The sequence below is a fragment of the Marmota monax genome, unplaced genomic scaffold, assembly GCF_021218885.2.
Source record: "Marmota monax isolate L192 unplaced genomic scaffold, Marmota_monax_Labrador192_F-V1.1 WCK01_AAM20220418_F8-fsc00023, whole genome shotgun sequence".
Classification (NCBI taxonomy): domain Eukaryota; kingdom Metazoa; phylum Chordata; class Mammalia; order Rodentia; family Sciuridae; genus Marmota; species Marmota monax.
The window spans coordinates 19,252,859-19,279,005 of NW_026692907.1; the positions used below are offsets into that span (position 1 = coordinate 19,252,859).

Consider the following 26,147-nt stretch of genomic DNA (forward strand, 5'->3'; position numbering starts at 1 on the left):
AGTTGAAAAGGCAAGGAATAATGAGGCAGTAGGAAAATTAAACATATTAGATATATGTTCACTGTTTGTAGGGGGAAGGCTTTGGTGTATATGGTTTTCCCAGAATAGCAATAACACCCATATTTCAAAAGAGCTTAGTAAACCAAGCATGGATCTTTTCATGATTTGGTGCATTGTTTCATCAACCACATTGTTCCCATTTTTTTTTTTTTGGTTAATTATTATAAATGGACAGATCTGGGAAAGAAGGCTTAAATTGTTCATTTGGAATGAACTCCCATTTGTATATTATAGTATTCACACATTAAGGGTGCTCAGTCAAATCACATGTTTTGTTTGGAAGGAAAGATGTTTTCAAAGAAATTCTATCTAAATTCCTTGAAGGAAGCCTATGCTCACTCTGACTGTTATTTTATACTCAGCCCTCTTAAGAAATTACACTTTGGCTTCTATAAGCATTGGGGTTTTCATTTGCTTAAGCTGTAAGACTGTCAGGATTTGATCATTAGTTTCTATAGCTGACTGCTGCATTTCAACAAGTAAAAGTTCTAAGTAACTGATATTAAAATATCTCCAGAAAAAATATTTCTAAGCTAGATGTAATGAAATTTGTTAAACCTCTTGGGAATCAGCAACAGAGAAAAACCATGTGGAGGTGTTTGAAATTGTAGCATCAAAACTTTTCAACCAGTATTGCTTTGAAGGATGTGAATATGATACAATGAATGAAACAGAGAATGAAGGAGGGACTAGGAGAAGCATGTTTAAATTATTATTTCTTCCATTTTTTTCTCTTAAACTAATAGTTTTTAAATGAGTCAAATACATATTTAATTGATAAACTGACTTTATATTCACCTATTGGAAACAGTACAACATTTTACATCAGATTATGAAATATGGATGTTTTACTAAAAGACAGGAAGAGATTTTTTTCCAGTCTTTAAAGTAAATACATATTCAAAGAATCTTAAGGCATACCATTTATTCATATTCATATCTATTGAAATACTGTACATCCACATACTTCAATAAATAGTTAAAAACCTGACCTCTTTTTAAATCATTTCTGGATTTCAAAAAACAACTTTTATTGAAAAGATTAAATAGGTAACTTTTGGCTGTGTCACAAAGCTAAATACAATGGATAAATTAACAATTTATCAGTAATTTGATCAATATAGATGATTGGCTTTGATAATTCAGCTTTTCAGAGTTTTCTGACTTCACACATAGGGGTATTTATATATATATATATATCTATATATTTTTGTTCTGAATTATCTGGGTAATATTCTTAGTTCTCCAGTCTACTTTCTAGATATAGCTTAAATGTTATGATGAAGCATTAATTTTCAGTGAAGTTATAAATCCCCCAAAAGTGACTTTATGTTTGAAATTCTCTCTCTCAAATCTTAGTGTCTCAAAAAAATCACACAATGCTATAACTTGGGCAGTACTTTTCATTATATAATTGCTGCATAATAGAAACTTAATGGTGTAACAGGACTTACGTGTTGAATGAGATAATTGTAAAACACATTACACCACTTGCATTTAAACCGAGAATGCAAATGAAAAAGCTAACTACCCTAATGTTCTGCTTCTTGCCTCCCTCTCATTCGTCCTTTCTCCTATCTTTCATCCTTTCCTCTTTTTCCCTCTTTCTGTTCTTCCTTTCTTCTATTTCCTTTGTCTTCACCTCCTTTTCTGTCTTTATCTTTTTTTCTCAACTGCTCTTTATTTTCTTTTCTTCTTTCTTGGACAAAAATTTTGGGGCAACAAAAGGAATCCCACAAATGAAACCTGTGGAAAACACAATGCTGAAAGGAATAGCTTAAGAAATTATTTTAGATTGAAAGATAAATCAATTTTATAAAACTGCTTTTCTGAAATTGCAACAATCTTGTACAGTCAGGACTGATAAAATGGAATAATCAAGACATTTCATATGTCCATAAATGTAAAATCATCTACTTGAACATTATATGCAATACATTCACACAAAAAAGCAAATACTGTAGCCTTATTTGAACAATATTGAACTCATAAATACTCATGATTTCACTCTGTCCAGGGGCTAAGGACTGGGAATGCTGCTGTGATACAGAAAAACATAGTGAATACCTCCTCTATTTAAAAATGTCACTCAAGAAAGTCTCTTCTAACATAAAGGCAAATACATATAGCTACTGAGCTATGACTGTACTTCTGTCACATTCTATGGGAAAAACACCAGACTCCACAAATTCGGAATCATGACAACACTTTGAACTAATTATTTGGTTCATCCATAGTTTATACCTCAATTTACCTCACATTAACCCTACAAACCTTACAAAGAGGAGGTATTTTTAACTCTAGGAAAACGGTCACTGTATAATATGCATTCTTGATCTGTTTCTTTCTCCCAAACAATGTACAGATGGTTAACACTTTTGTGGTAGCACCACTATTTCTAGTAAGTAGATTATTATGGAGTGTGCCACTTTAAAGCTGCAATACAAAAAAAAAGTATTTTTAGTTTACTCGCCAATTTCACAAAGAATATTTTTAAAAACAAATATATAATACATTTAAATGCTATATTTTAAAGCCAATTTTAATATATCAGTCAAAACATCATAGATTTATTACAGCTAGTAAATTTCAGAGCATTATGCCATATTATTGCCATTTTGTGGGAAGACTATATTTATGCCTCCTAATTTATGAGTCATCTTTCTAATTAAAATAGATTTATGGCATACTTTGTCTTTAAATTTTATTTGGAAAAAAAATCACAATTTTCAAGTCATCACTTCTAGGGCAAAATATTAGCTATCTTAAATATGTGTGACCTCTGTAAAATTTCTTATATCTAATCTTAGTAGTTGGATGTGGGTTGTTGGTATGATTGTAAAAGATGACTATCCGTAGAAATGTAGGTGTGCTGAAATTGGCAACTTCATCAGACCTGTAACATGGCTTTCAAGGCTATGGTCTTTCTTTGGTAAAGAGTAAACCATCAGCCTATTCCTGTAATATAATAGTTAGACTCACAGAATTTTCCTTCAAAAATGTAGTTTTCATTCTTTAAGTAGAAAAAAAATGAATACTCACAGTAATTGAATAATTAATACATCTTAAGATATTCTCATCACTGGTGTCTGTCTTCATTTGATCACATCTTACATATATCATGTAAGAAGAAATAAAGCATGGTAATTTTTTGGCTTCACTTGTTTGAACTGAAATGGTTATAAAGAAAGATTTTATTAAAGAGTTATTTACTTCAGGGATTGATCTTCTGTATACTAATATAGAATATTTGATATAAAATATTTTGGAACTTTTTCAATGTAACATGCATTCCAGATTATCAACTGAGTGATGTTTTTAGATAGAAAATATGCAAAATGCTCCTGTCTGCAGGAGCACTGTTTCTGTCATAATAACTTATCTATCACAAAACCAAATTAGTTTTGAGTGCTTACCAACTCATGTGATATTAGGTGATAGGACTTTGTGTCCTCTCTGACAAACCATCTTAAAAATTTAAGCTTGAAATAGTGAAAGAAAAAAAGATACTGTCTTGCTCAGCAATCCCTTGAGTGGACTGTGCTGTCATTTTAAAGGGAATTATTTCCCACAGTAGATCTAACATTTAACTTCAACGAAAGAAATCGTACGGTACATTTACTCTTCTATGTGATTAACTTGTTTTTCATCCCAAGAACGGAGTTATTGTGGGGCAACACTCTCAAACCCCACTGATAATGAAGGAATACAATCCAATAGCTCCTTTGTTCTTTAGAGATAGGATATAGTTTAACTTTATCATTGTGGTTTATTTTTTTCCTTACAAATTGTAGGATTTAGCAAAATGTTTTATATTAGTTGGAGACAAAGAGAAAAATATTTCATGAAGGCACACCCATGCTGAACTTACAGGAAAGAGAAGCAGAGCTGCACAGCCAGTTATATTACAAGGCTCATTCCTGAAACCTGAATATCATGCGAGCAGAAAAATCTAGATATGTGTTATATTTTGAAGAAATGATCTGAAGGCAATATTATTTGCTTTTTTATCAAAAAAGGAAAAAAATGTGTCTTTGTAAATGTAGATTGACTCTTATTGAAACAGGGAACTGAATACTTGTATTGCAGCCTTAAAGAATCACATGTTCACTGCAATATTCGTTTTTGTAAACTACAGCCTGCAACCTAGCAGACCATGACTGAATGCTTTTGAAAAGTTGTAGATTACAAACATGAAATCACAATTAATATCCTCTAAAAGTAATTTCAGAGCTTTCACATCTTAAAAAAAGGACAATGTGTACTGCTTCACAAGGTAATGTAGCTAATCAAAAAAGAGTAGAATTAAAGTATTTACATAATGAGCAATTCTACAGAAGGCGATCATCCCCATGTAAGCACTGCTGATTATATCCCACGCTGCTTTTAACAAACTGTACCAGATTGGATCCAGCCATCAGCACTTTCAGAGAATCCTTAAAAGCCTTTTATGGGTCTTTAAATTTATTGTAGAATGGCATTCTTCAGGTAGAATATGCTGGTGAAAGAGGACAGTGTCAACACAAGGTACCAGCAGGAGAAAAGAACGTCAGCGCTCCCGGTAATTCCATACTGGGCTGTACTTGGAGCTGGAAAGAAATGGAAAAGATTAAATCAAAATCTAATTTGTGCCTTTCAGGATCTTGACAATAATCAAAAGACAGCTGGGTGTACTGGGGAGAGCATTGGCTTTGGGGTCAGACAGAATTAGGTTCACATCTGATTCTGCTCTATGAGAATGTGTGGCCTATTTGACTAACCTCTCTGAGCTTCAGTTTTCTCAAGGGCAAACTAGAAATAACAAAAATAATACAATCTAGCTGGCAGAAGTGTGGTGAGAATGGGAGATGAAGCACAGAAATACACTATACGGGGCTAGGCACATGCTAAGTATTCGATAAACAACCACGAACATCCTTATTCCTCATATATATTGTAAATATTTATAGTTGTGAATAATATTCATTCATGCATCTATTTGTAAATCTTTCTGATCAGTCAAATATTGTATGAAATACTAGAAAAACAAAAAAAGAAATTTTTTCTTCCAAGAACTGTTTTTATATGTGTTTGGGTAAAGGCATGCAAACAATTATAATACAATCTTAGGAATATTAGAAATTGCATGTGCAAACTGCAGTGACTTAGAAAATGGTGCATTTAAATCTACCTGTGCAAGAGGGGGATGATTTAATAGTTTTACCAAAAAGAGCTGCCATTTGAATAGAGGAAATAACACATCCCAAGGCATGAGGAAAGGAGAGATCAGACATACTTCTAGGATCTAAAAGTAGATTAGTCGTGCTGGACCGTGAAGTTTGAGCCTGAAGTGGAGGGAATTGAAACTGGAGCTCTAGGCAAGTAGAATGACCTTGATTGTAATGAAAAGAGTTTTAGTTTCTAATCTAAAGGAGAATTTGAAGAATTTGGAGTGGTTGGATATATAACCATATTCATATATTAGAAAGATCACAGTATTATACACAAAGAAGTTCATGTGGTACTTAGCTAACAGTTATGCTGAATTTTCACCCAAACCCTAAAGATTCATCTAGTCTGGGATATGGTTAGCATCTACTGAGGAGATTACATTTCACTTCACAAGGGGGTGGCTACCTCCTGTATGTGGATTCTGTTCTCCAGAAATTGAATGTTGTATGCATGCTCAGTATTGCTCAGGACTGAGTTTTGTTTAACACAGTAATAATAGTAATAACAAAAAAATCCATGTACTTATTTTAATTACCTTTTTTAATAGAAACTTTCATTAATTCAAGCATTATTTCCTAGTCAAAATTGAATAATGTAATAAAGAAATATACTATTCTACCCCTTAATTCATAACTCAAATCCAGGAAGTTGCTCAGGGTTTGAATTACTAGCAGGTAGTTTTTAATGGAACTTTCATAAATGACAGTATTAATATGTCAGAAGAAGAACAAATTGTATTGTTTATACCACTAAGGAATTAAAGTGGAGGAAAGATGCATTGGCCCCTGCCAGTGGGAAGATTTCTTGACAATGCAATCGCTGACTCCAGATGACTAGAACCCAGTGCTGAAGCTACAGAGAACCAAATCAACTATTTAATGTATCTAAATGCATTGTAAATGAGGGTTGTTTTTAAATGAAAACCTGATGAAGACAGTATATCTATGACTGAACAGATACCTTTCAAATATATGACATAAGTCTAATTTAAAACCAGGGAACTCATTATTTTCTCTCAATTAAGACCTGGAAGAATATTTTAAAAATATAAATGAATATTTTATTTTATATGACCTTCTTACTAACAGTTGTGTCAGAATCATCTTTTAAGAATCTACGTGTAACCAAACTTATAAAGAAACAATAATAAACAAATAAAATGGTTTAATAAATAAGAAAAAATATTTTAAAAGCTAAGCATACAAGCCAGAGGTAGATTATTTTGTTATAATGACAAATTCAATAGTACCTAAGCATGTAGAATATCAATAACCCTAAAAAATCATCCATCTTTTGGAATGTATGTTAGAGCAATCTTTCCTAAGTCCTGGCTCTTCCTCTTACAGACTGAGCTGAATACCCTTTTTGTGTCATTAGACTATGATCTATATTCCTTTATTATATCATTATTACACTAATTGCAAATGTTTGTATATGTATCTATTTCTAGATCGAGGCCCCATCTTATTTATCTGTGTTTCCCTGACAGAAAGTTTGGTATATAGTGGATGGAAGATACTCAAGAAATCTCTAAGTGAATGATTCAATGACATAAAAATTAATTTGTAATTAAAATGTGTATTCCTATCACAAACAATCAAATCTCTTCTGAAACAAGTCTCATACTTAAAACCTAGTAAACAAATAAAAATACTTTCCTTGACTCATTTAGCAAGCTTTTATTGAACTCAATACCAAGCACCATATTGAGTGCTGGGAATTCAATGGTTTATAAGACATATATGGTCTTTTTGACATCTACCTTCATGGACATCTTTTTTCGAAATGTGTCTACCTCTTCTTCTGCTCAGTTTACTATCACTTTAAACAGGGCAAAGATATTATCCATAGTATCTTTTAAAATTAATGAAGACCTTACAATTAAAATAGCAAAGTTTTTGTCATTGATTCACTTTTTAGTTGTTTGCGAATGTAATATTATTCTAGTACCAAAGTAAACTAGAAGCTGGCTGCTGCATTTTTAGCCAGCAATTATTATAGCTAATGGACTGCAGGAAAATTATGAACAATCACTAGGCCACAAAAAATTAGTCAAGGAAATGTGGCATCAGATGCCCAGTATAAGTCATATATCATCATTCACACTCTTGTACTGTATACTGAATGTCTTTTATGTTTTGAAAGTTGGATTAAATAACACATGAACAAAAATAAATAAAACCCAATCCTCTCCTTCAAAAAGAGTTCACTCTAGTAGGGATACAAATAAACAGGCAAATAGAGAACATAGGACATACACACCTATAAGGACAATATGGAATCCTGAGAAGGATAAGAGACTATGGCAGGGGAGTAGTTCAGGCAACAGTATAAAAAACAAAACAAAACAAAACAAAACAAAAAAAAACCTGACTTTTTAAAAAATAGAATTTGCACTTCAGTACATACAAATCGCATTTTTAAAAATGGTGTGCAGCAGTCTTTGTTGGGGTATCCCATTGTTGTGTAATTTCATTCTCCTGGATGAAAATTTATCATATTCAGTTTCTATGTGTCTGTGACTACTGGACTAAACTATTTGGAGATAAGATCTAACGGTATTAACATTAAGGGTCTCAGGGATATTTTGATTTGTTTCACATGTTAAATTCCAATTGAATTTTTTGTAGATGGACACCATACGTGTATTTATTTTATGTAGTGCTAGGTATTGAACTGAGTGCCTCATGCATGTAGTGCTGGGGATCGAACCGAGTGCTCTGCCACTGAGCCACAACCCCAGTTGAATTTTTGATGTTAAGAAATTAAAGAAAATAACTATTAGCTATAATTAGAAATTAGCTTCAAGACTCTGGTAAAGTATCACCTACATCAAAAAGAAAAAAAAAATCATTTATAAAAATCCCATGCTACATTAAGCATTCTTCTCTGTTCTCCATATTATTTAGTAACTCATAAAATCATGTTTATACATTTTACTCCAACTAGACCAAAAACATTCCAAAGCTAAGATCTCTATTTTTTTTATTTACTGATCACAAAGTCCATAATTTAGAAGTTACTCAGTATTTTTATTTTCAAATGATTATATGATTTACATCTATTTACCCTACTATCACCACAAACATAAGGAGACATAATACCATGACTTCTTTTTTTTTCAGATGAGTATTGTCTTTCCTCTCCCATATTTTGATGAATCTTTTCTTTCTACTTTCTGGCCTATTGCTTTTACTCATTGACTCAAGTGCCTGCACAGAGCACACACTAGATGTGTGAAATAAATGAGTGAATGAGGAGTGTGATAATACTCAAGGGAATGCCTATGGTTTACTAGATGTCATGCAGGGTAGTTTAACTTATTCTGATATGTACAGATCAGACTATCTGCCTTAAGCATTTTGAAAAAGAGGACAAATTATAGGCAGATTATAGGGGGATAGAACATGTACTGAATTTTATAACACCATCCTCTCACTGCAGAAGGCAGTGAGTGCAAATAAACCAGAAGGCCCCAGCTATCAACATGAACTTTCAGGAGGCATCTGGTATGTGCCTCTCTGTAATGGTCAGATCTTTCATAAGGTTCTATTTTTGACTATGTGTGAATATTGTACTACTATTATCCCAAGTAAAATTAGGAGGCATAGGTCACATGCTCAGAGAGTAGGGGCCTATGGTGAGGGCTTGGGGTCCACTCTGAGTGACATGAGAGACCAGAGGAGAGTCTGACCATTCTAAAATTATCACTTGGCTACTTTGAGGACAATATGTTAAACTAGAGGAAGAAAGAGTAGAATGTTAGCTTGAAAGCTTCAGGAATCCCTATTGCCTCTGGAGAAAAGACAGATACATAGTCCAGAATTCAGAGTCCTCTGTTGTCTGGTTATAACCCACTCATCCAAACTCATGCCTACGCTCAACTCTAGACTGACAAGCCATTTTTGAACACACAGTGTTTTACTACCCCATGTCATTTGCACATGCTACATCCTTAAGCCTTTGTGGCCTTCTTCTTATATCCCTTCTCTACTTATTAAATGCCTAATCAACCTTAAACATCTAAAATAACCTCTTTTGAGTTAGGCATTGTGTCTCATATCTGTAATCCCAGTTACTCAGGAGGCTGAGGTAGAAGGGCATAAATTCCAAGCCAGCCTGGACAATTTATTTGATTTTGTCTCAAGATCTAAAATTCAGAGGGCTGGCAATGTAGCTCAGTGTTTGGGTATCCCTAGGTTCAATCCTCAGTATTATAAAATAAACAAATAAAATACCCCTTCCTCCATGAGGCTCCCTCCAGTCTTTCAGGTAAGAATTATTAATATCCTTATACTGATTTCAGAACTGGTTCCTTGTTAACATACAGTTATAAAATCTTCCACTGACTATAAGCATTTCAAAATTATGGGACATTTCTCCCAATAATATGTGTTTCTGTATCTTCTATCAAATGTGTTCAATAGATGTCTGTTAAATTAAATGTTGGAAAATATTCCTAAGTATACATTTGTGTAATTTGAGAATAATTTTATAAGATATTCTATTTCAATAGTAATTCCTATGATTTTTTGCCCTTAAGGAAAAGGGTATCATGAAGAATGTGTTCTGTTTCTTTTCTAACATCTGTTTAATCAACACCTTCTAAGTAGAAAGAAGAAAATTTTAAAGAAGGAGAAGAGAAAGAAAGGGGTTAAGAAAGGAAAAAGAAATCAAAGGAGATGAGGATTTAAAACAGAGAGAAAAGATGCCCAGCCCTTGAGCAGTGTATTAGTTTCATATTCACCATTTTATTTGAGGGAAGAAAGAGAGAGAAAAAAAGAAATAGGGAATTTTAGAGAGAGTGTCTTGGTGACACTTAGACACTTGGTGACACTTAGAGTTGGCTGTCATACTTCCTGGTTTCTTAATAAGGCTAAGGTATTCTAGTTTTTTTTTTTTTAAATAAATCATTGTGTTTGATATATGCACTTGGAGACAGATAACATTGGTTTGAATTCTACCTCTTTTGCTTTCTAATTGGACTAAACTGGGCAAGTTTTTTTTTAAACTTTACTTAATTCATTATTTTTACTTAGTTCATTATTTTTATAAGTGGTATCTCAAGTTTACAAGTAGATTAAAATGAGTCGATGTAAAGTAACTAACAAAGCTCAAGCACCCACTCAGATATTTTGAGGATTACTCCTCATTCACTCATGTATTTAACACATTGAGAGTGTGCCTGATGCCAGACATTCTGATCCCTGGGAAAAATAGAAATGTCCCCTGTCCCCACAGAATTTTCTTTATAGCTTAAGATAGTTTGGATGCAACAAGCACATTTTAACTTCATTTACTTAACCTATACTGATTAAATAAATCAGTGTTTCTCTGGTCTTACAAAAATGTCCTCCTTTCTCTCTTAGCAAAAAATCACAGTTATCTGTTTCCTTAGCTTCTTTGGAAGGATATATTTTAATGTCAGTTACTGCTAGATGATGTGCTAGTCTCTTTTTGCAGTCTCTTCCATGTCAGGGAGTGTGACCTTTTCCTCCTCTACTCTCTCCTCCTCTTTTGGCATTTCCACATGCCATTCAGAGTGTGGTTTCATGGATGACCTAAAGCTTGCTGGGATTTTGAAGGAGTTCTCAGACATGGAGCAGAAGTACCCAGGATAGGTGTAGAGTCTAAGCCTTTGGGATTTCTCCCAGTTATCAACAGGAAGATCCAATCTGGGTTTTAACACATATCTTACATCTTGTCTAATTATGATTATCACTCCCAATTACTTACAGCTGCTGCATATTATTTTCAGTCTTGGCAGTTTTCCCTTGTATTGCTCTAGATTTTATTTTTAGGCAAGAGCAAATGTAACTGTGAAATATTTAGTTTTGGTACAATACCAATTACTCGCCTAGGCAATTTCCTTAAATTGCACAAGCTTTAACTAAACTAGCTTTGAGTCATATTTTTAAGATTCCTGTCACAGTCTTAGGTAGAGTTACTTAATGTACATTAATTCGGCTTCCATAAGACAAAACTGGCCTTAACTCTCATTTTCCCAAGGAAGCTTCTACCTTAACGGGAAGTGAATGATATACACCCAAATTATTTCATGTAAGAAAGCAATTAATGTATATTTGAAACAGAAAGCACATTAGAGTACTAAAAAGTTGTGCACCAATGACTCGATCCAATAGGTAGTGTGACCCTGTATCATCACATAGTGTAGAATGAGTTTCCTTAAAAGATAGTTTAATCCTCTTTTAAGCCATATCCACCCCTCTATGCCATCAGCAGGTGCAGGAAACATATGGAGGCTCTGATTACACCTCACATTTTTTCACTTAATTCTATCAAAACTCTGAGTGGAGTTTAGGGGACAAGAAGAACAGCAAATGGGTTATGTTTTGCAACTGAATGCATAGTTTCGATTGTGGTATCTAGAGAAAGTAGGCAGGCCTCCGTATAGTGAAAGTAAGCAGGCTTCAGTATAATGACATAATCTCAGTATAATGACATAATTACACACAAGATTATGTGTAATCACATGGCCCAGGTCCTAACATGTGATATAGTGTGTCACAGATAAGGATGGACAAGTGGTGTCTTCTCATACACTACCACACTCATGTGACACAGTGATGCCCAGGGAGAGGGCTTGGTGTTAATATTGCATGCTGCTGTACTCTGGGATCTTCTTCCTCCCTTAGTCTTTGGGGTTCAGCAACTGTGCCTATTTAGTGCAGTTGTTATGTGGTAGAGATAACAATGGATAGATTTTCAATTCATGTTTTTGCTCAACAAACCTTTCTTGTATAGTGTATACTATTTCCTAGGAATACAGAGAGATAAACACACCATGGTCCACTTTTCCAGAAGCTCTTGATCTGATAAAATAAGACTTAATTTATGAGCCTCTATCAGAGACAACTCCCCTGGTATTTAGGGAAAGAATGTAAGAATTGGATATGTGGCTTCAAATTCTTGTCAGTCAGCCCTTTCCCTTTCTTTAGATGGAATCAAGCTAACAAAGTGCACATTGATGAACTTTTCTTAAATTAGAGGTCTAAGGGTTATAGAAAAAAATCTATATTTTAGATACTTCTTCAAATATTTTGGATTTTTGTTTTTTATTTGATCAAAAACTGAGTAGAAATTCCACCATCTTTGGTAAACTGAGTTTTCACAATGACAAAAAGTATAAAATAATTATTTTCGTAAAAGTTTCTCTTTTTTTGTGTGTTATAAACAATGAGGAGAATGGGTAGGGAAGTTATACCATCCCTATCTCTTTCTGACTAGTGATATTTTCCTGACAACTTGATCTTAGTAATTACTAAGCTATTTCTCTGGCAGACCAACATCCTGAGTCCTACTCTGTTTACTGAATAACCATCTTGCCAAAGTTCATATTATACCATCATAACTACTCATCATCAATTACAATAGGTATTCCAAATATCTATCTATCTGTCTGTTATTACCCAGATTCCAAAATATGTATATTTGTAGATAAATACCTTTACCTGGTAACAGCCAAATGAAACTCTTCAAGATCACTGCCTCTATTCTGAGATATGGAGGTTAAGAAAGCATTTACCCAAATAAAGACAAGTTTTGTTGTCTTTTTCTGTCCTAATCATTGAAAAAAGGACAGATCACTAATTGCCCATCAATATCTTCTAAATGTATTATATTTTTTGTTTCTATAAAATCAGAAGTAATTTACATAAATATACTATTTCTGTTTTGTAGTGTGTTGTCAATTCAGGTACTTTTGTATAGCTCTAAATAACCCTTTAAACTTGGCATGTTCCAGTTGTCCATCAGGTTAGTTTGGAGAAAATGAGTTTCTATATAAGCATTCTTATATATTTTAGAATACGTGTGTCTCTGTATGTAGGTTTGTGTATGTATGCATGTTTTAAGAGCAGGTTTGTTGTGTAATATATATATACATACACAAAAGATATACAAATAACCTTTGTTATATAGATTTTAGTTTGGGCCTTTAAGGCAACATCTAGCTGAAGAAAACAGGGCTTTATAGAAATAAAAATAGAAACCCAGCTGTGTTCTTAAGGTCACTAATAGTCACTGCCATTAGCTGTATCTTTACCGTGACACTAGTGTGGTTAAAAAAAAAAAAACCCAAAAAACAAAACAAAACAAAACAAAAAAAACCAGGAGAAATTGCAAACCAGCAAACATTTCTGTTAGTTGAAGTCTCTTTGAAGATACTATATATGTGATTACGTGGGTGTGAATTATTTAAGTTTTTATATGGATGTCTAAACTTGGAGCTTTAATGATTACATCATCTTGTTTATTATTATTTTTTTGCATATTTTGTGTGAGGAAGTTTACCCTAAACCAGCTTATTTTCTGTTCTTCTGCAACATTGTTCTTTCAGCAATAAGGATCAAGAATTTCATCGGTTTGGTTATCTTTTCCAGTTCTGGAAATATTCCATATACCTTCGAGGTTTTGTTTCTTCTGTTTTTATCTTTTCAAATGTGATTAAAAGCTAGTGATTGGCCTTGCATTTTTCTGATCTTACAATCTAGGCTGATTTTTGGTTACTCTGCCATTGTATTTTGGCTATTAAAAAAACCTTAATAAAATCTAAAAGGCTTTGTATGGAATTTGACACCTCTGTATGTTTTTCGGAAGCTACCTTTCCAGCCCTGTCAATGTTTGTTCTCCACCACATTCTGCACAAATCACACAGGGGGAAAGCTCTCTGTTCTTAGGACATGGCCAGATCTTTGCTCATAGTGTGCCTTCATCTGAGAGGGCCTCCTGTGTCTTTGTGGTTTCTGTGGTTGAAATATTACCCATCTCCAATGCAACCTGCTCACAAAGTTAGGATCTGTCAGAACTCTTAGGGAGTTTTCAGCTTTCCAGATAAGGAGAGAAAGCTGGTGGGGATTGAGCAAATAAGACCAGAATTCGGGTATGCTGATTCTCTGTGCATCCAATTCTATGTAGTTTCCCTAAATCACTATCTAACTCTGATTGGAATTAATCTGTCAGTTCCTCTTTTCTTTCATAGCCATTTACTTTGACCCATACTTTATTACTGTCATGTTCATCTTCTTTATTAGAGTCTAAGTTTCTTGAAAGCAAGGATCATATTTAATTTACTTTTGTATCACTCATAGCATTTGATCAAAGGATGGTGCTATCAAATATTTATTATATAGCACCAAATTATAGATGCATTGTTTTAATTTCTGCATTTCAATGAGACTTAATATAAAGTTCAAAATAAAACAAAAAAAGAGAAAAGAGAATTTTAAGACAGATGATATCATTAGTCAATAATGCGGGACTTAGAAACATTGACTACCATTATAGAGTACATTGGTTCCATGTTACTGGAAAGGAGAGTATTTTCTTCTTGGTTGTCTATAAAGATATGATATCATAAATACACAGTTATACATACACAGAGACATATGTATACATGCTCACACACAACACACACACACCCAAGAGAACTTTAAACAGTCACTTCCATCTAGACTTCTATTTGAATGTGTTAGTGATGAATGGAGACTATATTGCTTCCAATTTAGCATACTATTTGCTAACCTAGCCCCCACAGTTTTCTGAGCTGAGAAAGGAGATATTATTTTCTTCTTCATGGTGTTGTGATAAGTAAATGAGACAGCTTAAAAAGTGCTCAGTACAGTGTTGATTTAAGCGCTCCATAAATAATGGCTTTAAAAATGTGTTAATATAAGAACTACGGGTGTGAGCTCCTTTCTTGACCCAAGATGAAATATCCTGTTGTTGGAATGAGGTACCACAAAGTTCCATAAGTAAGAGAGAATAATACTCCTACCACATACACTGAACATGGAATGCTTGAGAACCTACACATGCTGAGTACCTACTATTTCCAGTTTACTATTGTATGTGGTAGGATATTGTTTTTGTACATAATTCTTCTAAGTAGATTATAATGCTCTAAGTAAATCACACCCTGTAACTCCTTGGGTTTGAAATACATGTTTCTTCTACTCAGATTCACCTTCCCAATTCTCTAGCTTGTATCTGACTTGTTTGGCCTTCTCCTTAAGAACCTAGTTCAGGGTTTCCTCTAGGATCACTTCCCTGCCTGCTCCCTCCCTGGAGGCCCCACTGCAGCTCACTGTCTGTCATGGCCTTACTCAGACTGGCTTCCTCCCTTGAGGATGGGTTCCTAAAGTACAGGGATCATGATTCTTGATATTTTTATCTTTCTTTTCTTCTCTTTTCCTCTCCCCCAGTGACTAGCACTGTGACTGCATATAAGAAGGACTTAATAAATACCTGCTCTTTTATCTCTACATGAGATAAATTTGCAAAATATACTGGTTTTTATTCACGGCTTGTGTCTTGTCTTACATCCTCTCATTACCTTATTACTTTAGCTGTTGCTATGACAACCAGTTGTGTGCAGAGCAAACAATTCTGAAGTAGATTTCACTTGGCTTTTCAGAGGATCCCCAGTAGAACAGAGCCTCATTACACACAGCAAGGATCAGGTCAACAACACATTCTTGGATTTATTCCCTCCCTATTTTGTTTGGTTCAACTGCCCACTAGGGTTCCCTGAAATTCCTTCACCAAATAATCATTTATAAGCGAGTCGTTCATTTTGGGTAAACCCAGACAAAGACAACAATCTTGAATGAAAAAGAGAAAGACAATAGATTACAGATACTGGGTCTAGGGCAACTTCATATCCTCCCCAACTCATGGTGTTTTGCACATAGTGGGTACACAACCAATTAATTTCAGGTAAATAAACCAATTGAAAGTAAACAACTTTTCAATCTCTGCCACTGCTCTTCTTGGCTTATTACAATTTTCTCAGTTTCATCACTTTTATGAGGTTTGCATTAATAATAGTGTTAGCAGGCCCATTCTCCTAGTAATGAAAAAGGGATCTTAAAATCTTAATTAAATCTTTTTTTTTTTCCTCAAATACTTTGTCCCAGGAATATCACCCACTGTTTTACAAGATCATCATTTTGGTTTGTGCTATACCAGCAACATTGTCTAATGAAAGTCCTCTCTCCCGTTGTATTTTTTAAATATTTAAAGACACTCATGGTTCTTATATTTTTATTATGACTTCAACTATAAAATGCCTCTCTCCCCTACAACCTTGAAATGCTCTTTATGCTAGACTTTATTTCTACCTAAGTTGATCCAGCTTGCAAAATGGAAAGATAAGAAATACTATCGTTATGGAAGGAATTTGGTAACATACACATGAAAATAAAAAGACGTGACCAAAGGATGCAAAAAATAAAAAAAGATTAAATTTGCATAGTGACTCCAGAACTCAACACAATCTAATCTATTTTTAAAGATTAGTAACATCCTTTAAAAAAGTATAGATAATAAGTTGGTCATAATTTCTTCGGACACTAGTCAAGATATTATAAAGAGAAGGGTAACATTTTTTAGACCTTATATTGAAATACCTTTACTCTGACTCATTGTTGAGATATTCAAATTTGATCAGTTATGTTAGTGTTTGCCTGCCACAGAAATAGCAACTTCCTGCATTAATAAATGTTTCAGTCCATCAATGTTAAGTTTTATATCCATAATTTCTTTGGTTATAAAATACTAGGGAAAGCCTTGTCATTTCATAAAGCAAAACCTTTATTTTATTGAGCACTGCCTCTGCTTTAATAGCATTTTCAATTATTCTTAATCTGAATGTATACATTAAAACCTAAAACTGGAAAATTGTTCTTTTGAACTTCAGTCAGAAAAATCATAACTTAGGAGTAACTGACTTTATATCGGTAATCATGTTATTTATTCAATGAAATAATTTATTGATCACCTACTCTGTGTTAAGCTTGGTGCTTGGTACTCAGTACACAAAGATGAACAAGACCTAGTTCTTGGCTTTAAGAAATTTATAGTCTATTTGAAATAAAACATTCCATTCTAGAAGAAAAGGAATGATTTTCACCAAATCATATATTATTCGAGTTCCAGGGTGAAAAGAAACTTTGAAAGACTCCATTCTTCTTTGTGAAAGTAAAAACTAAATCAGAAATTCAGTTAGAGAAAGACGTTCTAGGCTTGTGTCATTTTGAAGCCCAAAGAGACTGGAATCTGGAGAGTGAAGAATGGTGCAGAGAATTAATGCAGGTTTCCAGGCTTTGAGTTCAGGGCCTGGCCCAGCATATCACACTGTCCACATTAATTTATTTAGCATTTTGTTTCTGGCATATAGCTCTCTCTCTGCTCATTAATATTAAATGCAACAAGTATAATTTTAAAATATTTCTAAATCTAATATAATTAAGAGAATCTTGTAGTCTAGTAAATTATCCAAAAGTTAGTCACCTCTTTAATTAGTCATTTCAACCAATGAAATACTAAATGAGTTTCTTCTGTACATGTGCTGAAAGTTATAGAATTGCATTTTTTTAAAAAAGAGAGAGAGAGAGAAAGAAAGATAGAATTTTTAAATATTTATTTTTCAGTTTTTGGTGGACACAACATCTTTATTTTATTTTTATATGGTGCTGAGGATCGAACCCAGCGCCCCACGCATGCCAGGCGAGCGTGTTACCGCTTGAGCCATATCCCCAGCCCATAGAATTGCATTTTGAAGTACCAATTGTTGAAAATAATTTCTAAGATCTATAGTCAATGTCTGCTTTATTTGCTTCTCTCTAATATATTCAGTTGGACTTTTTCAGTGCTTCAAGCCTATGAAGCTCATACTAGATATTTTTTTGATTAATATTACTGATAGTTAAATAACCATTATATTGGAAATGTGTTATGAATGCTTAATTTATTTGTATGGGAGGAATATTGCCTAGAATCAAAAGAATAGGCATCTGTAAAATTCTGCTATCTGTCTAGACTCACTGTTGATTCTCTGTTTCTCAAAGGTACACATGAAATCAGAAAATCAGCATTCAGAGCATCTTTGCATAAAATGCAGCTTTGTTTTGTTTTGTATTTTCCAGTGAAGTCGCAGCTTCAGTGTATTATTCATGCTTTAGGTCAGGACTTGAAAACTTGAAAAATAGAAAAGGGATTAAGGGAACCGTATATTCCTAGAGAGCAAAGCTATGGTTTAAAAACAATAAATGTGTCAATTTGGTTTTACTGCAGTAATTTTTCAACCTCCTAGTACACCAATATCTAAGGGTAATTGCTAATGAAATCAGAGAGCCACATTTAAATATGTGTTCTAGTATACATTTTCCATTTGACACTAAATTGAACTATAATCACAATTATTAGGGATATTTGGCATCATTCCGATTGTCAAAAAAAGAGTATCTGAAGTTTCCTGTAAGTTAATGTACAAGATTTAAAGAAAACAATCACACATTTTGGTGTTTTCTTAGAAACATGTCATTCTAAAATGAACTGGGCTACATAATTGCCCTTGAGTGAGTTTTTTAAAATTATAATATTAGAAAAAAAAGAGTTGATTTTTTTCTCCCTTTTCCCCCAAAGGGAAAAGATGTTAAATTCTAATATCTCATGGTTACTGTGCTGAAAATAAAGACAATAAGAGGGATGAAATAAGCCCTGTGCATTTTTCTACTAATCTTCTGGGAATCTCTTCCTATAGAAAGCCATTTTTTTGTCTATAGTATTTAAGCTATTCTTCTGATATTCTTGACAGGAAAAAGGTGATTGTTTCTAAAGTTTAAGCAGCTACCTGCTTGCAAAGAGTAATAGAGCAGCTTTATCCACATGTCTGAATTAGGAAAAAAAAAACTCACCAATAATACAAATAGAGGTTTTCATTAAGCAGCATTCCTGTTTATTACAGAGCAACAACAATAATTTTTTTGGATTTCAATTTAACATTGAAAACAAGTCCCAATTCCCCCATCTCTTTGATGTAGCTGGCTGCACTATGCATAATGTCTAATATACAATGGCAATGTCTATTGTTACAGAACTGGCTTATTTGTGTATTGAAAGCTTCATTCAAATTTGTATGGTTCAGAATGTTCAATGAAATGCACAAATTGACTAGTTCAATATTCCTCAATTTGTCATAATGGTTTCTGTGTGAGTGTTTTTCTTATTTAAGATTGCCAAAATGCCATTTTTTATTCTTTAAGGAACAAGGTGACAATTCCTGTGAAATCTCACAGTTGAATGCTAAAGGCAAGGGCCTAGGTCAAGCTCAAAGCCACTTATAGGACTACGAAAGCCCATACAGACTGTATCTGGGTTTAGCAGGTATAGGAAAATAACTTGCCAAAGGCCTTGTATTACTGTTTGCTGACAAGAAAAAGAAATATGATGTAAGGATATTAAGGAAAAGATTTGTAAGCGAAAGAGAGTGGCTGAGCAGGATTAAAAGGAGTGTTGGAAAAGGTATTGAAACTTGAATAACGTTGAGAGAAGAAGTAGTCTAGGAGACCCTGTGACTGAAAGTTTCATTGAAAACACAAACATATTCATTTGGAGCCTTGCAAATACCTTCTTCATATTGGACAGTTTGAATCCTTTCCCATTTGTAGATATGTTTGCTAAATGAGGAGTCCACTAATTCCATTCATCCTTTTTAAAATATTCTTAAAATACATCCTAAAACCATTGACTTGCATTTGAGCTAGTTTTTAAAGTATGGAGAAACATTTCAACTATGGTTTTATTTCTTGATCACTCAATCATGAAAAAAAATAGAGTCAAAAGGCTATTTTAAAATAAGGGAAGGATATAACATTCTGGAAGAAAATGTTGAGAATCACTATTTCTTAGGTGGCAGTTAGAGACATATATATCACATGTTGTTCCTTTGGAGATGTTACTATTTTATCACTTTGCTGGTAGGTAGGGATCAAAGGTCCGTTTCCAACCAGTTAGACAAAGTGCTGGAAAAGCTAGATTGTTCTTGATGTAGTTTACTGTATTAATTTCTGAGAAGACACATTTCTAGGGCTAAATAAAAGATAGAATTTTTGTTTGGGGCAGGGCATGCAAAGGACATTTAAAATTTTTTTTCACTTCATTGTGTTTGTGAATTCTATCATTTTGATCATTTCCAGCTGGGCGTGGTGGCTCACGCCTGTAATCCCAGTAGCTCAGGAGGGTGAGATTGGAGGATCCTGAGATCAAAGCCAGCTTCAGCACAAGCAAAGTGCTAAGCAACTCAGTGAGACCCTGTCTCTAAATAAAATATATACAAGGGTTGGGGATGTGGCTCAGGGGTGAAGTGCCCCTGAGTTCAATCCCCAGTACCAAAAAAAGAAACAAGAAGCCTTTTTTGATAATTTTCCTGTCTTTTTCTTAAGCAAATTTAATTGCTTTTAGAAAGCTTTAAACATAAACAATTAAGACCACCAAAATACTGATGTGCTATGAGCCAATTTCTATCTATATGGTGTCGATATTAATACATTTGGATTATTGTGAGCATTGGAGGGGATTCTTATTTGTAATTTATAAATTTATAGATTTATAAATTAGTTTATAAAAAGCAATTTGATCTTAGGGCACACTTTTCTAGAAGCTGATAAATCTCCTTTAAAAGAAGGCAGTATTCTCCGCCAGTGGCAGAAGTCACAGATTCACTCCTAGAGGGAGATTTGCCTTGCTGTTGCTCCTTTAAGGACCAAGGGGTCCATGCATTAGGGAATGCAGATGACTTGGAAGTAGAAAACTTCCTCCTTCTGATGGCAAGGAAACAAAGACCTCTTTGTCACAACCATCAGGAAGTGGGTTCTGGCAACAATTGGAATGAGCTTGAGAGCAGAGTCTCACCTACAGCCTGTAAACAAGAGCCCATCTTAGCTAGCATATCAAACTTACAGAATTGAGAGCTAATAATCTGTGTTGATTTCAGCCACTACATTCTTGATCATGTGTTCAAACAATAAAAAGCAAATGCCTTTTTTCATGGGAGTGTGTCACAAAAGCTGTTGAAAGGCAATACAAGTCAGGTGTGGTGGTACATGCCTGTAATTCCAGTGTCTTGGGAGGCTGAGGCAGGAGGATCACGTTCAAAGCCAGCCTCAGCAAAAGTGAGGTGCTAAGCAATTCAGTGAGACCCTGTCTCTAAAATACAAAATATACCTTGGGTTGTGGCCAGTGGTTAAGTGCCCCTGAGTTCAATTCCCGGCAACTGGCACCACCCTCCTCCCCCTCCAAAAAAAAAAGAGCAATACAAGGATTAAAGAGACAGAGACAATATATTGAAATGGAAAGACATGTTAAAATGCAATGGCTGAGTATCAAACATTAAGTGATCTTAGGTCTCAGAAGGTCATCTTACAGTGGGACAGTCTTCCCAGATCAGGAAGCTTGGAAGCATGGGGAGGCTTGCCAGGGCAGAATTTCTAATAGCTTCAGATCTCCCTTTGAATTGATTTGTCAACTTTGAATCAAGTTTTTGCTTAAACGACACTCTCTAAGCCTGTATCTATTTTTCATGGTCACTACAAACCTTACCCCTAGGAAAACAATAAAAACAAAGGCTCCAATCAGATTCCAGGGGTCACTACTATTGTTCTGTTGAGTTGAAAGGATATAATCATCAGCCACTTACAAATCCAAGATTACTCCCATTTCAGGCTGTGCCCTGAATGAGATAATGCATACCTACATGTAATCTCTATACAGAATATAACAAGAAAGCTTGACCGGAAGACTCATGTGCACCCCACAGTGCACACCTTTTTAATATACAATAGCTAAATCTAAACACATCTCAATGAATAACTAATCCTAGTAAGCCTACAACCACATTCATTTTTCTAACTCTTGTGGTCAAATAATAAATACAGATGATACAGAAAATAGGCACCATGGCAAATTTGTACAAATAGAGTTTAGAGACGGTGACAGAAAGCTTAGTCAAGCAAAATGCTCACAATACATAAAGCAAAAATCAGGATGAAAAAAACATCAAACATTTCCCTGAGGCTCACGATTGTATAAGAGGGTCCTTTGGGTCCTTTAGTTTAGCACTATGTCCTCTTTTCCTAGCAATCACACTCCTACAGCTAAAAGATGTTTGGACTAGGACACTCATTATTTACAGCAACTATTGAAGCTGCAAGAATATATACATAGTGCAGCAGCTGAAGAGTAAAACCCTCAGCTCTCTTATTTCCCCAAGGTTGCAATCTAATTGTGTTTCCAGTAGGGGAAAAAGGGCACAGATATCTTCCTCAAAAACCTTTTATTTTTATATGCAAAAAGTAAAGTCAATATACTTCTTTCACTTATGCCACTTCTCCGTTTAAGCTGTTCTTTGCTATTCTTCGTGCATGAATAGAAGACTGGCTGGAATGAACAAAGCATGGATTTTGTTGTTGTTGTTGTTGCTGCCATGTAAAGTTACAGCAAATAAACTGCAGAGAGACAAGAATAAATGTAGAAATAACCTAAATCTTTTTATGTAGATGAAGGCAGTCTCCTTTAGAATTGTTTCTTTAGATTATAATAGCAATTTATGTTAAAAGGCACTATGACAAATCAGCTCATCATTTATTTTAAGAAGTCAAACTAGAAAGATCAAGTGTACTGTAGGTGGTATTTCATCTTATCATATTAAAACAGTCTTCCCAAATGTAAAAGATAATCTCAACTGCTGTGTTCTGTAAGCAAGCAGAAAATTATGTAAATCTGATTTCCTTACTATGCGCTTGCTATCTCTTTAAAGCTTACTAAATCATATCCAGATTTGTAAACACAAAAGCACTGGATCCAAGATACATTTGCTTTTCAAACACTCAGAATGAGAAAAGGTATTTTGCAGGGTGTAATTGAAAAATTCCTATCTGTTTTCAAAAGCTAACAAATCAACGGGTTGTATGAGATTAAAAAAAAACACAAAACATCACCTCTTAACTTATTATGGGCTTAATTGCTTCCTCATAATGGAGTGTGACAATGTGATTGCAATAAGAATAGCACCTGCTTTGAAAATCACATATCAAAGAAATGCCAGTAAGGGTACAGGAAGCCCACACAGTAGACATGTTGAAGTTTGTTTTTTTTTTCTCTGTTCTTAAATGGGGCTGATTCTTATTCTCTCTCTTTTAAGCCTGTTTACTCTCATTGCCTGAATAGTTAGTGTTTACTTTAGTAGCTTTCTAAAAATATCAGCTCCTGTATGCCCACCTTGGAGATGGAATAGAGGCATGTTTACATGGTTAGGTATTTATCTGAGCTTAAATCTCACATACAGACTTTATAGACACAGTAGGGCCTAGACCACAAGATGTTCCACCCGAGGAAGTAGAGACGACTGTGTGAACCGGAGTGTACAAGCATCTTGAGTCAATAACCATGCCAATGAGACAGACTGTCATCATTTTTCTTTTGTTCTAAAAAAGGGAATCCTTTGATGTTAAAGTTCATTAATTAAATTCATTGTTATTGTGATTTGCATTAACATAGTCTAATCTATTTGGAAATATGTGTTTAATATTATATATTTTTAACATTAATTTCTTATTTTGAGTTTAGAGAAAGGCAGGAAATCCTTTACTTTTCTATGGAGAGTTAACCAAATGCAATCAATCAACAGGTTAAAAGAAATTTAAGTAACCAGCTATGTTTTAGTTAATAAAGATGTATGATGTTACTTGCACTTTTAAATATGAATAAGAAACTAAACTCTGTTTCTAGTTCTTGGCATATAGCAGGTGTTAAATATTTGCTAAGTAAAGGAGTTCTTTTCAGTAAATTCATTAAGCAACAAAATATAAATCTGGTTCTGATTTTAAAGAATGTAGCTATTGTAAAATAAGCTGATCTTCCATTCTAATCCATACCTTCTAGAATTTTAAGTGAGATGACAACATGAGGAAAGTAAAGAAGCACAGAGAACGCTGAGCTAAGAAGATACAACATAAGTCATATAAAGAAAATGACCAAAAAGGCAAAAGGACAAACAATAATGAGAGATGCTCAAAGGGAATTATGCATTCATACAAAAGAGAAGCTGAGAGACTGACAACACACTCTCTCTCTCATGCATCCAACATTTCAGAGGCACACAATGACACTTACCGAAAAGGCAAAGAGAGACTGAGAATTATAATCATGGTGAGGGGTGAGATGGATTGGAAACAGCCTCAGCTTATGTGTTTATAGAATGTCGCTCCAGAAGACTGCAATACCCTCTTTGTATTTCACAGCAGAAGGTATGAATGGCAATGCCAGCTCTTGGTGCTTGCCCTTCTGGCTTGATGACACTAAGCTGAGGTGCACGTTTGGCCTGTGGGCTGAAGGTTTCACACCTGCTGTCAGCACAGTCTGTGTTAAGTCCTATCCTCAATAGTACACATGTAATAACACTGTTCAAATCAATGCTTCACGAAAATAAAAACAACTTATCCTCATTGTTGCTGCATTGTTAAGGCTCTCAGTATAATCCCTAATAAATTCAAATGCTGGAAACATAATAACAATGTGCTTTCAGTGAGGTGCATAGTTAAAGGAGGATAAATAATTGCATGTTTGAGGATCTCTGGAATTTAGAACAACAACAAAAACAAAAACTTATTCTTACATAGACCCGCTATATTTAAAAACCATTCTAGGATTTTTGCATATCTAAATTTATTTACTTCTTACAGCCCCATTTTATAAATGGGGAAATTAAGACATGCAAGCATTGCATCTCAGATTTAAGTCCATCTATGTGGCTTTAAGATCTTTGTTTTTAACTACTTTACTATTTGCCCCTCAGAGATAAGCCAAAAGATATAAAACTTTTAAAAGGTTATAGTAAGATCTGCCATTAAAAAAAAAAAAAAAAACAGAGGGGGGATAGTAGAGGATAGGAAAGGCAGCAGAATACAACAGACACTAGTATGGCAATATGTAAATCAATGGAAGTGTAACTGATGTGATTCTGCAATCTGTATATGGGGTAAAAATGGGAGTTCATAACCCACTTGAATCAAAGTGTGAAATATGATATATCAAGAATAATGTAATGTTTTGAACAACCAACAATAAAAATAAAAATAAAAAACCCACGGAAATGAAGAAAATCTCTTTTTATTTTCTTTAATAAAAAGAAAAAAAATCTAACCTTTATCATCTACAGGTAGCCTTTTCTGCAACTTCTATTTCACAAAAAAAGCCAATAAGAAATAAGAAGAAACCTTGGCATGATGAATACATATATTATTTTTGGTTCTTTGATTAAAAAGTGACATCTGGATAATTTTAGATTTTTTTTTTTTTTTATAAACCACATTGACTAGAACTGCTGTTACTAGCAAGCACAGCCATATTTATTTTTAATGAACTTAAATTCAGTGAAAAAGCTATTTCTAAAGAAAGAACAAACGACCACCCAATATTTAAATGGATTATTTTATGTCAAGAATACACAAGTCTATGTATCATAACAGATTTTGTTACTGTACAAAAGGTGCAATTAAAACAAAAAAAGTCTGAATGATGCAAAGTCTAAACAGCATTTCATTTTAATTCAAATGCTCAATGATTGCACAATAAAATCCTTATTGATGAAAGACTGTCTGAGAAATACTTCTTTTTGCTAATAGTCTGAGCCAAGTCACCCAGAGCCTGTGGTCTCTGAGCAGTCTGTTCAGAAAGTCATCCATCAGAGGCTTTCTCCATCTGTTAGGTCCACTGTACGGTGCATCCCATTTTGTTCTCACCCTGGGAACTCTCCAGCCAGTCCCAGGCCCCTCCATACCTCATTGTTCTGCAGCCAGACAAATGGTGGCAATTAAAACATTGTTGCAGGCATGACATACTATGGTTACGGTTGAGGAGGCCCTTCCATTTTAGAAATCACTGCTTTGTGATACAAATTTCTCAAAATATTCTCCCTATGGAAACTTTGTGCTTGCCTTCAGTTCAAAGTGCTTCTTTCAGAGAAATATTAAAGAGATGTATTTTGCTTTAAAGTGAAAATATACTTTACGGATTAC

The 26,147-nt window shown here is 34.2% G+C and overlaps 1 protein-coding gene across 2 annotated transcripts in view; it reads right to left on the minus strand.

Annotated features, from left to right (window-relative positions):
* Positions 1-829: 829 nt before the first annotated feature.
* Negr1 (neuronal growth regulator 1) overlaps positions 830-26,147 on the minus strand; it is an 811,898-nt gene continuing 786,580 nt past the window's right edge. For both annotated transcript variants that reach the window (XM_046451001.2, XM_046451002.2), the window contains one exon: positions 830-4,649. In XM_046451001.2, coding sequence (XP_046306957.1) covers positions 4,525-4,649 — 125 coding nt within the window. In that variant the 3' untranslated portion in view covers positions 830-4,524. The remainder of the gene's footprint in view (positions 4,650-26,147) is intronic.